A 14677-nucleotide genomic window follows, 5' to 3' on the forward strand; every position below is an offset into this window, starting at 1 on the left:
ATGTACTCCAGATAAAATAGAGCTTCTGACTTTCGTTGCAGTTTATGAAAGACAATATATACACACAATCCCAACATATTTTTCAAGCCATAAACAATCTTTGTTACGTCACAGGTGATGAAGATTGTAGTCAAGTTTAATCGGAATTGTGTGTGTAGTTTCTGAGAAGAAAGCAAATTCCAATTTTGTGAGGCAACGCTCCCATAGACCCCCCTTCGACGTCGATGTTCTTTTTTTTGTTAATTGGCGTGAATAAACTGTGGTACATCATGGGTGATTAAGGTTGTGGTCAATTTTCATCAAAATTGTGTGTTGTTTCGGAGAAGAAAACAATTACATATTTTGGGGGGCAACCCCGCTTTACACCCCCAGAAATCCCGATTTTTCAAATGTCATGAACAAACTTTGGTACGTCATGGGTGATGAAGGTTGTGGTGAAGTTTTATCGGAATTGTGTGTGTAGTTTCCGAGAAGTTGCAAATATTTGCGGACGGACGACAGATGAACGGATGGACGACTCGCCATCCCATAAGCTCCACATAACTACGTTCCAGGTGAGCTAAAAATCAGCATGCCCTCGACTGGAGGTGCGCACATTTGCTGCTATGTTGTCTAGCCTGGGTTTTAATCCCAACCAAGCTCTAATCAGTCATCACCGGCAGGGTGATTCATCAATGCGTGTGCCGATGAACATTACAATGTGTGTCTCGTCTTCCAGCATTAGTTGGTGGACGGTAAAGATCCCACGGTGTCCTTGCTTTAAGAGGAGGCAAGCTATCGCCAGCACCCTGAGAAAATTCACCAAATTCCTGCCTAACTTCCGCTGACAGAGGGATGTCACACCGCCGAGCACGAACCTGGCCAACAAACTGCTCCGGTAGAACGATGTCTCCGTAATACAGAGTACAGAACATCAGTTTCACAGTCGATCAGTACGTGGTATCCAGTGGGACATTGCCCGTGATGCCTGTGACCGTGTTTAGACCAATCATGTGCTTCTTGGCTTCCACTTGAAGTTGGTGCTCCACACCGACCGGCGGTCCTTGACCACCGAGTGTTCCAACGGTAAATGCAACCAGGTATCCCACTTCCCTCCACTACCTTCGTGGAATCTACGGTCTATCTGTGGTCCATACGTATTCCAACCACAAACCGTGGAGCTCGGTAAAAAACCGGTAAAATTCTTTCCATCATCTTGACATCGTTTAATGAGAACGCAACGACAGCGGCACTCACAGCATGACGTGGTAGATGAGCGCCCAGCCCCGAGGCCTCTCCAGCACGTTGTAAAAGTTGTTCTGGAGGCGGCGGTAGCGCGCACTCCGTCGTCCCGAACGGGTGGATCCAGTGGTTTTCCCCAACAAACTGAGACGCCACGATTGTCCATCGGAATCCATAATCCGCACAGCGCTCCGAGGTCGCGGCGCGCCAGGCAACGGTGTTACAAGTCCCCGGGGTGTTGCCCCGACAGCATCTGCGGGCATGACCCCGATATAAGGTTTCAGCACGAGTTTCTCAGGGACCCCCGACTCGTTTCCCACGTGTACGTCCTCCTCCCAAAGGTGGTCCTTGTCGGACCTGTGCGACCGGTGCATCGGTCGTATGGGCGTGCCATAGCCCCTCCTGGGGGCCACGGTCACGGAATGGATGCACCCGCTCCGAGCGCCACCGTTCTTGGAACTCCCGCCTTAACTTAACGAGTTGCACATAAATTGGAGACACGATCAAGCGACGGCAAATAGACTCGCATGCCGACAAAATGGTCGTTTTGCGCTTTTCATGCGGAGATCTAGTGCCGTCGCTTCCCGGTCGTACATGCAGGGCTGGCTGGCTGCAATTAGGTCCCAACGCCTGATGAACACCCAGGATAGTCTTTCCTCCTCCCTCCCCGACTCCCTCCCCTTCGTTTTACTCTGACGCTTCAACGGAGCCCCTCGTGGAACACCCATGAGCTCACTCAATGAGAGAGTCGTGAGGGAGGAGAAAGAGGAGGGGACAGAGGAAGAAAGGCGAGATAAGAGAAGAGAGCATAACGAAGAGGTGGAGTCGAAGAGTAATTGAGGGTAAGGAGCATTCAAAGTCATTGCAGGGGGTCGAGGTGGAGATTCGTGATTGGGAACAGGAAGAGGCTGGAAGGGGAGGGGTTGGAATGGCAGGGGTTAGGAGAGTAGTTGAAAGGGGAAGGGTTGGAAGTAGAAAGCTTGGAAGGGGAAGGGTTGGAAGGAGAAGTGGTTGGAAGGGGATGTGTTTGAAGGGAAGAGGTTGGAAGGGAGGGGTTGGAATGGCAGGGGTTAGAAGGACAGTCGTTGAAAGGGGAAGGGTTGGAAGGAGAAAGGTTGGAAGGGGATGTGTTCGAAGGGGAAGGGTTGGAAGGGGAGGGTTGGAAGGGGAGGGGTTGGAAAGGAAAGGGTTGGAAGGGAGAGTTTGGAAGAGGAGGGGTTGGAAGGGGAAGGGTTGGAATGGCAGGGGTTAGAAGGAGAGTAGTTGAAAGGGGAAGGGTTGGAAGGAGAAAGGTTGGAAGGGGATGTGTTTGAAGGGAAGAGGTTGGAAGGGGAGGGGTTGGGAGGGGAAGGGTTGGAATGGCAGGGGTTAGAAGGAGAGTAGTTGAAAGGGGAAGGGTTGGAAGGGGATGTGTTTGAAGGGAAGAGGTTGGAAGGGGAAGTGTTGGAAGGGGAATGGTTGGAAGGGGAATGGTTGGAAGGGGATGTGTTGGAAGGGGAATGGTTGGAAGGGGATGTGTTTGAAGGGAAGAGGTTGGAAGGGGATGTGTTTGAAGGGGAAGGGTTTGAAGGGGAAGGGTTTGAAGGGGAAGAGTTGGAAGGGGAAGGGTTGGAAGGGAAGGGTTGGAAGGGGAAGGGTTGGAAGGGAAGGGTTGGAAGGGTTGGAAGGGGAAGGGTTGGAAGGGTTGGAAGGGGAAGGGTTGGAAGGGGAGGGTTGGAAGGGGAGGGTTGGAAGGGGAGGGTTGGAAAGGGAAGGGTTGGAAGGGGAGAGTTTGGAAGAGGAGGGTTGGAAGGGAGGGGTTGGAAGGGGAGGGGTTGGAAGGGGAATGGTTGGAAGAGGAGGGGTTGGAAGGGAGAGGTTGGAAGAGGAGGGGTTGGAAGGTGAAGGGGTTGGAAGGGGAGGGGTTGGAAGGGGAGAGGTTGGAAGGAGAGAGGTTGGAAGGAGAAAGGTTGGAAGGGGAAGGGTTTGAAGGGAAGAGGTTGGAAGGGGAGGGGTTGGACGGCGAGGGGTTGGAAGAGGAGGGGTTGGAGGGGAAGGGTTGGAAGGAGAAAGGTTGGAAGGGGAAGGGTTGGAAGGGGATGTGTTTGAAGGGAAGAGCTTGGAAGGGGAAGGGTTGCAAGGGGAAGGGTTGGAAGGGGGAGGGTTGGAAAGGGAAGGGTTGGAAGGGGAGAGTTTGGAAGAGGAGGGGTTGGAAGGGGAGGGGTTGGAAGGGGAATGGTTGGAAGAGGAGAGGTTGGAAGAGGAGGGGTTGGAAGGTGAAGGGGTTGGAAGGAGAGGGTTGGAAGGGGAGGGTTGGAAGGGGAGGGGTTGGAAGGAGAAAGGTTGGAAGGGGAAGGGTTTGAAGGGAAGAGGTTGGAAGGGGAGGGGTTGGAAGGGGAGGGGTTGGAAGAGGAGGGGTTGGAAGAGGAGGGGTTGGAAGGGGAAGGGTTGGAAGGAGAAAGGTTGGAAGGGGAAGGGTTTGAAGGGAAGAGGTTGGAAGGGGAGAAGTTGGAAGGGGAGGGGTTGGAAGGGAGGGGTTGGAAGGTGAAGGGATGGAAGGGGAATGGTTGGAAGGGGAAGGTTGGAAGGAGGGGTTTGAAGGGAAGATTTTGGAAGGGGAGGGGTTGGAAGGAGGGGTTGGAAGGGGAGGGGTTGGAAGGGGAGGGGTTGGAAGGGGAGGGTTTGGAAGGGGAAGGGTTGGAATGGAATTCAATGCCTTTAACATAATGGTAAAATCTACATTTTATGACACAAAATCTTCATAAAGAGATTTTCACATGCCATTGGTGGGGGTCAGGTACCTGCGGTGTACCTGCTGTCAAAAAACTTACAGGAAATGTAAAAATAGATTTTACATTCCTGTAATTAGAACAAATATAACTTTTTTTATTCATTACAGTAGTAAATTACACATAAATGATGATTATAACCCCATAATTCCTGTTCATCTTGTGTTTCATGTCTGGGCATAAATCTGATCAACGTCACAACTAAACTGACCAACATACTTGCAAAATCCTCGATTTTGCAAGCAACAAAAGGAGGCGATCAACATACTTTTCAAAAAAAGCAAACGTATATTTTGTTGCTGAGTCACAAACAAACAAACAAAATACTGTCTCCTTCAGCGAGAGTAAAGAAAAAGAGCAATCAGAGATTGCAGACCCACAGCAGGACTTGTTTTGTGTGGTGTCTGTGTGCTGGTGTGTTACGTAATTAATAACAGACAGAACTAGAACTGCCACTTTATAACTGCTGCTAGTGATGACCGGGTACCAAGACGTCCCGCTTCGATGCAACCCCGCCTTGCTCGGACACCTAACTCTGACCCATGACATCTCTTATTATTCAATGTAATTCAGAATGGGATTCAAATAAAATCAATTCAAATCAAATGGAAGACCAAGCAGGTCCTGCATTGGAGAAGTCAGAAAGAACCAAAACAAGCAAAAAGAAAGATGAAGTCATCAGGAGGATCCTGGCTGGATAGGAATCATACTTTTCATATAGGATTCAACCTGATGGGGAACAGAGTCTGTCCGTTTGTTAATTGGCGAAAAAACGAAATTCGCTAAGTATGTTCGTCTGTCGCACTTGTCTGTCTGTTTGTTTGTTTGTCACACGATTTTTAGCCACAGTTTTCAAGCAATTGTTTTGAAAATTTTTCTGTGTGTAGGTGACCGGCCAAGGAGGGCAACGCTAAATTTTGGTGAAGGTCCGAATCCAGATCCGAATCTGAGAATTTTTACAAGTAATTCTTCACCATTGAGAGATCAGGCCAAAAAAACTATATACAGCACAATATCTCAAAACGTTGTGGACGGATTCGTACAAAACTTGATGCCTGAGTTGGTTTGGTGACGAGTAGAGGACAAGCCGATTCGATTCTGGTTCAGATCCAGATCCGACCGACCGGTGGGATACAAAACGTAAACTGTTCAGCCTGGCAGAGGTATGCGCTCTACCGAGTACCTATCTTATTGTTATTATTGTTTCATGTTCTGCGCTCTCTTGTGACTCCGAAGGAGTGTTTGAGCGAGACGGCAATTTAGAATTTGACAAAGGACCTGTGCGCACAGTGGTCTTCACTTTTAGAATGGTGTCGTGGGATCTTTATTCACAAGCACATTAGAGCAGATGGGATAGTCGGATTGATGTATCCTCCGAATTGCAAGGAGAAAGGACTTTTTCCACATTTAATACAAAGGAGATGATTGTACAGAGATGTTTGAGACAATGAAAGGTATGGAGGGAATAAGTGCAGAAAAGTTTTTCAGCAGAATAGACAGTGATAGGATCAGAGTAGTTAATGCATGTAATCGTCTCCCTGGAAAGGTAGTGGCAGAAGAAAGAGTAAATAGGTTTAAATTGGGATTAGATAGGTACCTGGAAGCATTGGACATATAGTGGGGCAACTTAGCTAAATATAGCATAACAATTGTGCATTTTGTGAGGAAAGCACCAAATTTGGCACACTAGTAGCCTAACATATGAACAGATTTGGATATTGGGCCATCTCCAAATTTTTGATGGCAGTGGGAAATGGCTGCCACAGCCATCAGCGGCTGAATTTGAGATGGCCCAATATCCAAATCTGTTCATAATATGATAGGCTACTAGTGTTCCAAATTTGGTGCTTTCCTCACAAAATGCACAATTGTTGTGCTAAGTTGCCCCACTAATAGAGGGGTATAGATTGGAGATTGGCAGGACTTGTCGGTTGCTTGCGTGTGCATCACAGTTCTTTGCTGATTACTTGTAGATTACCCGTCCCGTGGACAAGTGGCAGAGGTGGTGGTGGTGGTGGTCACGTGATTTCGTTGTCCTTCTTGGTTCGGAGCTCGACAATTGCGATTTCGTTCCTTTTTTACGTGTTATTTTTTCTAATGAATGAAGCGTTGATTCGTGAGTGGCTTTTATGGGGCTGTAAGTGAAGACAGTCACGCGGCGACACCGAATATATTGTCACAGCAAATTATTTTATGTCGTATACAACAACAGACGTTAATGAGCGAGTATGTACATTTTCGCTCATGAGATAAAACGTATAGCGATCCAGTTATGTACCGTTGATGAGTTTCGTGGACCGATGATGCTTCGTCGAGGAGGAGATAACAAACACTTGGCTCCATTATAGTATAGATGACCTTGTTGTTAAGTTGGCTGGCAGGATAGCTTAATCCCTTTGAGGTATGCACATCTGCCTCTGAATTGTCTAGCTTGGGTTCAAATCCCGACCCAGGTATAAACCGCCATCCTGGTGTTTCAGAGGCAGGGCAATTCATCAATGTGTGACTATCCTTCGGATGGACGTGAAACTAGACGTGCCATCTCCTCGCATTCGTTGGTGGACATTGAAGATCCCAGTGTTTCACCAAATTACGGAGGCGAGTTATGTCACCTGTACGCTGAACAAATGCGCCAGTCCAACAAGCATTTGCTAACAACAATGTGTTCATTGCCACCTGCGGTATTTAACACCGATTATAAAGCTTGTTGAAAGTTGGTTTCCGAATTCCACGAGTACTGTCCTTAGGGAATTCGGAAAACGTCCAGCACCATGGTCCAACTGGCTGCGGCACAGTCGCAAGAACCTATTCAGCCTCTTCCCAATTGGGCACCTAATTTAGCAACTGACCTTTTTAACCCAATTGAAGTGATAAGCTACAAAGGGCATGTGCGAATTGGATGAGTCAAAGAAACCTCAGAGACAAAACGATAAACTCATATACCTGCATATATATATATATATATATATATATATATATATATATATATATATATATATATATATATATATATATATATATATAGATTAATTTCACAGAAAGCAGAAACATCAATATGATAAGCAGGAAAACCAAACAGATATCTCGGGCATCGTTCCTTTGGGAATTTACATTCAAAATCAGGATTCAATTAAATGCAAAAACAATCAGGAGGAAGGTAATCAATTTAACCACTACATTAATCAACCCCAACTTAATACTTCAAAGTCAGCGGGGGAGAGGAGGACCCCAAAAACGAACTAATCATAAATTCCAATCACGCCTCGAAGTCGGCAAATTATCTTCAAAAGTAGAAATGGAAGAGGGAAACAGATTACAATTTTCAGTTATTTCTTCTGGGAATCAAGCACTTTGAAGACAATACAGAAGACAATCAAGCACTTTGTCCATAAGGTCCTTGTGCAAGTTTGAACTTTTATTTCTTTTGATTGTACACATGATATAAACAAACTATAAATGGTACCTGAAAGCACAATTACCTGTGCCAACAGAGGTGGATGGAGGTTATGTTTTTCACCCCTGTCTGTGAGCAAGATATCTCAAAAAGTCGTGGACAGATTTGGCCGAAACTTGGTGGACAGGTTGGGGGGTGTGAAAAGGACGAAATGAATCGATTTTGGTGAAGATCTGGACACGAACATTTCTTCAGTGATTCTTTACCATTGAGAGATGGGGTCAAAAACGAAATATAACACGATATTTCAAACGGTTGTGGACAAATGATAACAAAACTTGGTGGAAGAGTTGGTTCAGTGACAAGACCAAGCCGGTCTGATTTTGGTTAAAGTCCGGATGCAGATCTGGCCTATCCGTGAGAAAGAAATCATAAACTGTTCAGCTTGGTGGAGGTATGTGCTCCACCAAGTGCCATTCTACTTCATAAAGTATTTATTTAACACAGTTCAAATTTCTCGGGTTCAACATAACCGTCATCTTTTGTAATACGTCGTCCAATCCGATTAACCAACTTGAAAACATTCTACATTTGCTGCTGAGTAATTTCATTGACTGCCTTGTGATCGTGGACCTCATTTAATCTAAAGAATGTGGTTTTGATGAGAAAACGATACTTTCACATAGCCCCAGAAAATGTGGTCCAATCGGGACAGGTCATGCGAATGAGCCAAGCAATATGGGACTTTCAAAATTATGCAATCCATCCCGAGAATGCTTGGCACGTATGTGCATAACCCATGAGCAGCAATGTTGATCAGGGGCATGTTTCCATATATCGTGCATGTGCAAACAAAGATTGTTAGCGAAAATGTCTCAAAATGGTTCTGAAACAAGAAGGGCACTCAGTAGAGCGCATACCTCCACCACGTAATGCTTGAACCACGAGAACATATCGGGCCCAATCCATTTTTGAAATACACTACGTGGCCAAATGCTCGTCCAACATCTCATTCCAAAATCATGGGCATTAATATGGAGTTGGTCCCCCCTTTACTGCTATGACAGCCTCCACTCTTCTGGGAAGGCTTTCCACTAGATGTTGGAACATTGATGTGGGAATTTGCTTCCATTCAGCCACAAGAGCATTCGTGAGGTCGGGTATTGATGTCGAGCGATTAGGTCTGGCTCGCAGTCAGCGTTCCAATTAATTCCAAAAGGTATTCGATGGGGCTGAAGTCAGGGCTCTGTGTAGGCAAGTCAAGTTCTTCCACACCGATCTCAACAAACCATTTGTGTATGGACCTCACTTTATGCATGGGGGTATTGTCATGCTGAAACAGGAAAGGGCCTTTCAATGAACAGTGCTTGTGCTCCCATTGCTTCCAGAGTCAGTTTGGAACTCGGTAGTGAGTGTTGCAACCGACGACAGACGATTTTTCTGTGCGACATGCTTCAGCACTTGACTTTCCTGTTCTATGAGCTTGTGTGGCCTACCACTCCACGGCTGAGCTGTTGTTTCTCCTCGATGTTTCCACTTTACAGTAACAGCACTTACAGTTGACCAGGGCAGCTTTAGCAGGGCAGAAATTTGATGAACTGACTTGTTGGAAAGGTGGCATCCTATGACAGTGCCACGTTGAGAGTCATTGAGTTCTTCAGTATGGCTCATTCTCCTGCCAATATTTGTCTATGCAGATTGCAAGGCTGTGTGCTTGATTTTATACACCTGTCAGCAATGGGTGTGACTGAAATAGCCGAATCCACTAATTCGAAGGGGTGTCCGCATACTTTTAGCTGTGCAGTGTATCATGCTATCTTTCGTTTTTGGCCCTATCTATCAAAGGTGAATAATCACTTAGAAAATTAAATAATTATCATATCCGGATTCGGAACTTCACCAAATTCGAATCAATTCGTCATGGCAACACACCCAACCTGTCCACCAAGGTTCATCCGAATTTGTCCACAACTTTTTGAGATATCATGCTTTATATAGTTTTGGCTCTATCTCACAATGGTGAAGAAGTGAAGAATCATTTTTAAAATTCCAGTTTCCAAATACCGATCTGCACCAAAATCGAAAGAATTCGTCCTTGTCACAAACCCAACCTGGCCACCAAGTTTCTGCGGAATCCATCCATAACCTGAGATATCGTGCTATATATCGTTTTTTGACCCTATTTCTCAATGGTGAAGAATCACTTCAAAATTCTCAGATCTGGATCCGATTTCAGGTATTCACCAAAATCGAATCAATTAGTCGTGGGCACACACCCAACCTGTCCACAAAATTTCTGCGGAATCCGTCCACAACCTTTTGAGATATCATGCAATATCGTTTTTAGACCCATCTCTCAATGGTGAAGAATCGGTAAAAAAATTAAATAATTCCCGGATCCAGATCTGGACTCGGATCTTCACCAAAATTAAATATTGCTGTCCTTGGCCAGTCACGTATATAAAAATAAAAAAATTCAGAACGATTGCTTGAAAACTGGCCAAAAATCGTGTGACAAACAAACAGACAGACACAAACGCTACAGACCAACATCTTATATATTATTTCCGAGTTTGTGGTTTCGTGTCGCGCTATCTTCGACTTTGTTCTGCGCTCGATTAACGTGACATTCGGCTTCCATTATCTCCAAGACCATATGAGGTGCATGGTACAAAAAAAGTAAATAAAATGGTTCTGAAACGGTGAAATCGTATTCCACTTACTGCATTAAAGTAAAATTACTACTGATAATCTGCATCAGTTCCTTTCTCAAACACACCCACCTCAACATGTCGCGCAGAGCGCGGGTTATGCTAGTCCTCAAGAAATTTCGCCAAGTAACAAACAGACAAACAAAGCATAACCTCCTTCCACCTTTGGTGGCATATTAACAGTACAAAACTTGATGAATGATGCTTTCATACGCTATTTATAATTTGTTTGTCAAAAGTTATAAAAGTTAAAATCTTGCACAAAGACTTCGTGGACTTCCCTGTAAAAAGATCAATATTTTGACCTCATGGTTCTCAATGGGGTCTGGTGGGAAAACCTCATGGTTCTTTTTATTGCCTTGAGGTACGCACACTCACCTTGAAGCTGTCTCGCCTGGGTTTGAATCTCGATCCAGGTATAAACTGTCATCCCGGTGTTTCACATGTCGGGTGATTCATCGTGTGCCACTTCCAAATTCATTTAGGCCTCATAGGTAAATTAATTTAGTAATCGAATAAAGGTGAAAAAGTGATTGCGGAGGAAAGAAAAAGTGAGAGCCTTGGACGACATTACACAGCATCGTCAAGGACGGTTGTGAATACCAATTACGAGTATATATGGAAAGTAAAAACACATTGAGCCAAAAAGAATAATAAAATTCTTCACTCAAACCCTGATGTTTCAGAAGACCACTATCTTCTGTTTCAAAGGTAAAATAATTTTTGAAACACTGCACGTGCAGCTGCAGAGAGAACTGTTCTTATGTCTAATGGGAAATGCAGCGTGTCATGATTGGGCTGCGAGGGGGACCAATCAGCGTGAGGTTTGGGATGGATTTAATAAAGAGAATGGGATTGGAGGGTGGATATATTGTTACGAATTTGGTGGATAAAACGATTTGGCTCGGTAATTTAGAAAAATGTTAATACGGCAAACGGCTCGGAAATCTGGTATTATTTCACAACTCGCTCAGAATGAATGACGGAGCACAAACCAGTCGCTCGGGGTGATGGAGCACGGACCAGTCGCTCAGGGAGACGGAGCAAGAACCAGTCGCTCGGGGTGAAGGAGCACGAACCACTCGCTCGGGGTGATGGAGCACGGACCAGTCGCTCGGGGTGATGGAGCACGGACCAGTCGCTCGGGGTGATGGAGCACGGACCAGTCGCTCGGGGTGATGGAGCACGGACCAGTCGCTCGGGGTGATGGAGCACGGACCAGTCGCTCGGGGTGACGGAGCACGAACCAGTCGCTCGGGGTGACGGAGCACGAACCAGTCGCTCGGGGTGACGGAGCACGGACCAGTCGCTCGGGGTGACGGAGCAAGAACCAGTCGCTCGGGGTGACGGAGCACAAACCACTCGCTCGGGGTGATGGAGCACGGACCAGTCGCTCGGGGTGACGGAGCACAAACCACTCGCTCAGGGAGACGGAGCACGAACAAGTCACTCGGGGTGACGGAGCACGGACAACTTGCTCAGGGAGCCAGAGCACGAACCACTCGCTCGGGGTGACGGAGCACGAACCACTCGCTCGGGGTGACGGAGCACGAACCACTCGCTCGGGGTGACGGAGCACGAACCACTCGCTCGGGGTGACGGAGCACGAACCACTCGCTCGGGGTGACGGAGCACGAACCACTCGCTCGGGGTGACGGAGCACGAACCACTCGCTCGGGGTGACGGAGCACGAACCACTCGCTCGGGGTGACGGAGCACGAACCACTCGCTCGGGGTGACGGAGCACGAACCACTCGCTCGGGGTGACGGAGCACGAACCACTCGCTCGGGGTGACGGAGAACGAACCACTCGCTCGGCGTGACGGAGCACTAACCACTCGCTCGGGGGTGACGGAGCACGAACCACTCGCTCGGGGGTGACGGAGCGCGAACCACTCGCTCGGAGTGACGGAGCACGAACCACTCGCTCGGAGTGACGGAGCACGAACCACTCGCTCGGAGTGACGGAGCACGAACCACTCGCTCGGGGTGACGGAGCACTAACCACTCGCTCGGGTGTGACGGAGCACGAACCACTCGCTCGGGGTGACGGAGCACGAACCACTCGCTCGGGTGTGACGGAGCACGAACCACTCGCTCGGAGTGACGGAGCACGGACCACTCGCTCGGGGTGACAGAGCACGAACCACTCGCTCGGGGTGACAGAGCACGAACCACTCGCTCGGGGTGACAGAGCACGAACCACTCGCTCGGGGTGACAGAGCACGAACCACTCGCTCGGGGTGACGGAGCACGAACCAGTCGCTCGGGCTGGTGGAGTACGAACCAGTCACTCAGGGTGATAGAGTACGAACCACTCACTTTGAACGACGTGACGTGGCAAAAGCATCCGCAGAGAATGAACGGTTCAATCAGAATGATGTAGCACAGTGCAGCGATCGTCAATGGCTGCTCGGAAAGTGGCTGAGGCACTCAAGCAAGCACTCCAATTAAATGGTTGTTAAGGAATGGTTGGCCAGGCTGTCACTGCATATCATAAAAGATCCCTTTAACTTTAAAGCCATCTTCACCATGCACACAACAGTTAATGAAATAAAAAGATTTTATCCACAAAAGAGTTGCAGCTTAATGCAGAACAACCCTGGAGACATAACAAAGTTCAATCGCCCGTGAAATAAACATTGCAGAAAATCCACCATTTTGCTTGCTGATCTGTGCATGTGTCACGTTGTGCTGTTGTGGGGCCAGGTCTTGGTGGCGAGCACGACCACTAGGGGGAGCAGTAGAGTCGGCCCCACCGAACACACCGGAATTTAGGTCATGACCCTCGGATAAGTCCGAAGGTACGGGTCCCTTACAGGACCATGAATCGCTAATAATTCGACTGCGTGGAGTAGGGTTAATTGCCAACTTCAATATACCTAAATACCCACGCAGTCCAACTACCGGGGAACCACACCCTCTGCAGGTCTCGAGCGGAACGAGCCGTGACTGTGCTCCAACCGTGTGTAACCCAAGCGGATGGTTACCGAGGTCCGTCGGTCCAAATGCACAATTACGGCAGCAACGGCCTTCCTAATCCCCAACACGCACCGTGGCAAACCAATGGTAGAAAGGACAAGGACGAGCTGGTACATTCAACAAGAGGGGAATTTATTAACAATAGTCGGGGGCCGAGGGGAGCACGTAAGGGAAGAGTTATCCGAATAAGCAAGGCAAATAATTTACAAAAAAAGCACTTAATAATTCTACTTAGAGACAGGGCCCATGGACACACACACACAAATACCCAGAAAGAGATGGACTTTATTGCCCCTTCAGCTCGGAGGGAAGACGAGCTGAGGGAAGAGAACGTGCTGGCTACCTGGCCGCGTTCGCACGGCTCGATGTCCGCACCTTCCCGGAGCACCAGTCGCCAAAGGACGGACCAGAGCAGCTAAATTCAGAGGAGGCGAGACGAGGTGATCTCCCGTGATGAGATGGTCGACCACTATCGTCACGATCCACGATCCTCCAGAACGCACTCTTGTCGACAACCATTCACTGGCTTTGGATGCCAGGTTGGAAATGTCTGAATTGAAATGTCCTTTCCCACAATAAATGTCTCACACAATATGACAGGCTGCTTGGCAAATGCCACGATCTCCGTCTCTCCACACCGGTCCTGACAACCACACTCTTCCTCTTTAGGAGGGAGGGGCTTCTTCGCCTGGCCACTCCCCTCCTGATTGGTCAGACCCATCGCGCGATTCGCTAGCCGTCTCCCATTGGACAGGCCCACGGTAGGCGGGGCAACTCCCACCCTTCTGGGTGGAGCCCTGATCGGAGGTGTTTGTAGCTCCGCCTACCTCCTCACCTCCGACCACATGTGTAATGGCGATGGTGTTGAGTGGGGGGGTGGGGTGGGTGAGACGCCCGCTCTTTGCCGATTGGCCAAAGAGGGACGCCATGCCCATGTTAAACTCCACCCACGCACTCGCTCGTCGGCGAGCACGCAAAGAATACCGCGAGCAGTGTTGTTGTTGTGAAAGCGAAGATGGGCATTGTTGTAAGTGATGTAAAAATCCGAACTATAAAATAACTTCGTAGCGCACGTACACTTAATTACCCACGAAACAAGGGACGGGACCCTACCTGGAAACACATACTTACCGATATAACTGATACTGTATATAGGACCTGGCTGTTGTGTGCAGTAAGCTTCCAAATTCGTAACAGTACGTCGGTCCGAAGTCCGCGCAAACGTTGAAACATTTTTTTAATACATGTTTTTCACCAGATTTGCTTTGATTCCCCGTAAAGCACATCATAACAACTCTGAAAATATAGACACAGACCTGGCAGACACGATGGATAAGCAGTCGCTCTGGGGGACAGGGCGTGAGGTCTTGCAGTGAATGCATTAAATCATACAACTCAATGAAGCTGGTTAATTTTGTTACGTTCATAAATTTTTTGTTTACTCAAGAGAATTCTCCAAACAGGAGAAAGATAAGTTTAATCCTTTTGAAATTTCACATTTTCTTGTGTATGTATGAAGGAGAGAACATATTGTTACGAATTAGCCGGTTCGGACGGCATACGCACGACCGCTTCAGCCCAAACGCAGCCGCGCGTCCGCC

General features: G+C 47.8%; 1 protein-coding gene across 2 annotated transcripts in view; it reads right to left on the reverse strand.

Moving 5' to 3' along the window:
• Positions 1 to 1883, reverse strand: part of LOC147020394 (potassium voltage-gated channel subfamily KQT member 4-like) — a 177421-nt gene extending 175538 nt beyond the window's left edge. For both annotated transcript variants that reach the window (XM_085895714.1, XM_085895713.1), the window contains exon 1: positions 1237 to 1883. In XM_085895714.1, coding sequence (XP_085751840.1) covers positions 1237 to 1595 — 359 coding nt within the window. In that variant the 5' untranslated portion in view covers positions 1596 to 1883. The remainder of the gene's footprint in view (positions 1 to 1236) is intronic.
• Between the last annotated feature and the right edge of the window lie 12794 nt (positions 1884 to 14677).

The sequence above is a fragment of the Eptatretus burgeri genome, chromosome 9 (genome assembly GCF_056783735.1).
Source record: "Eptatretus burgeri isolate ZD-2024b chromosome 9, Ebu_testis_v1, whole genome shotgun sequence".
Lineage (NCBI taxonomy): Eukaryota > Metazoa > Chordata > Myxini > Myxiniformes > Myxinidae > Eptatretus > Eptatretus burgeri.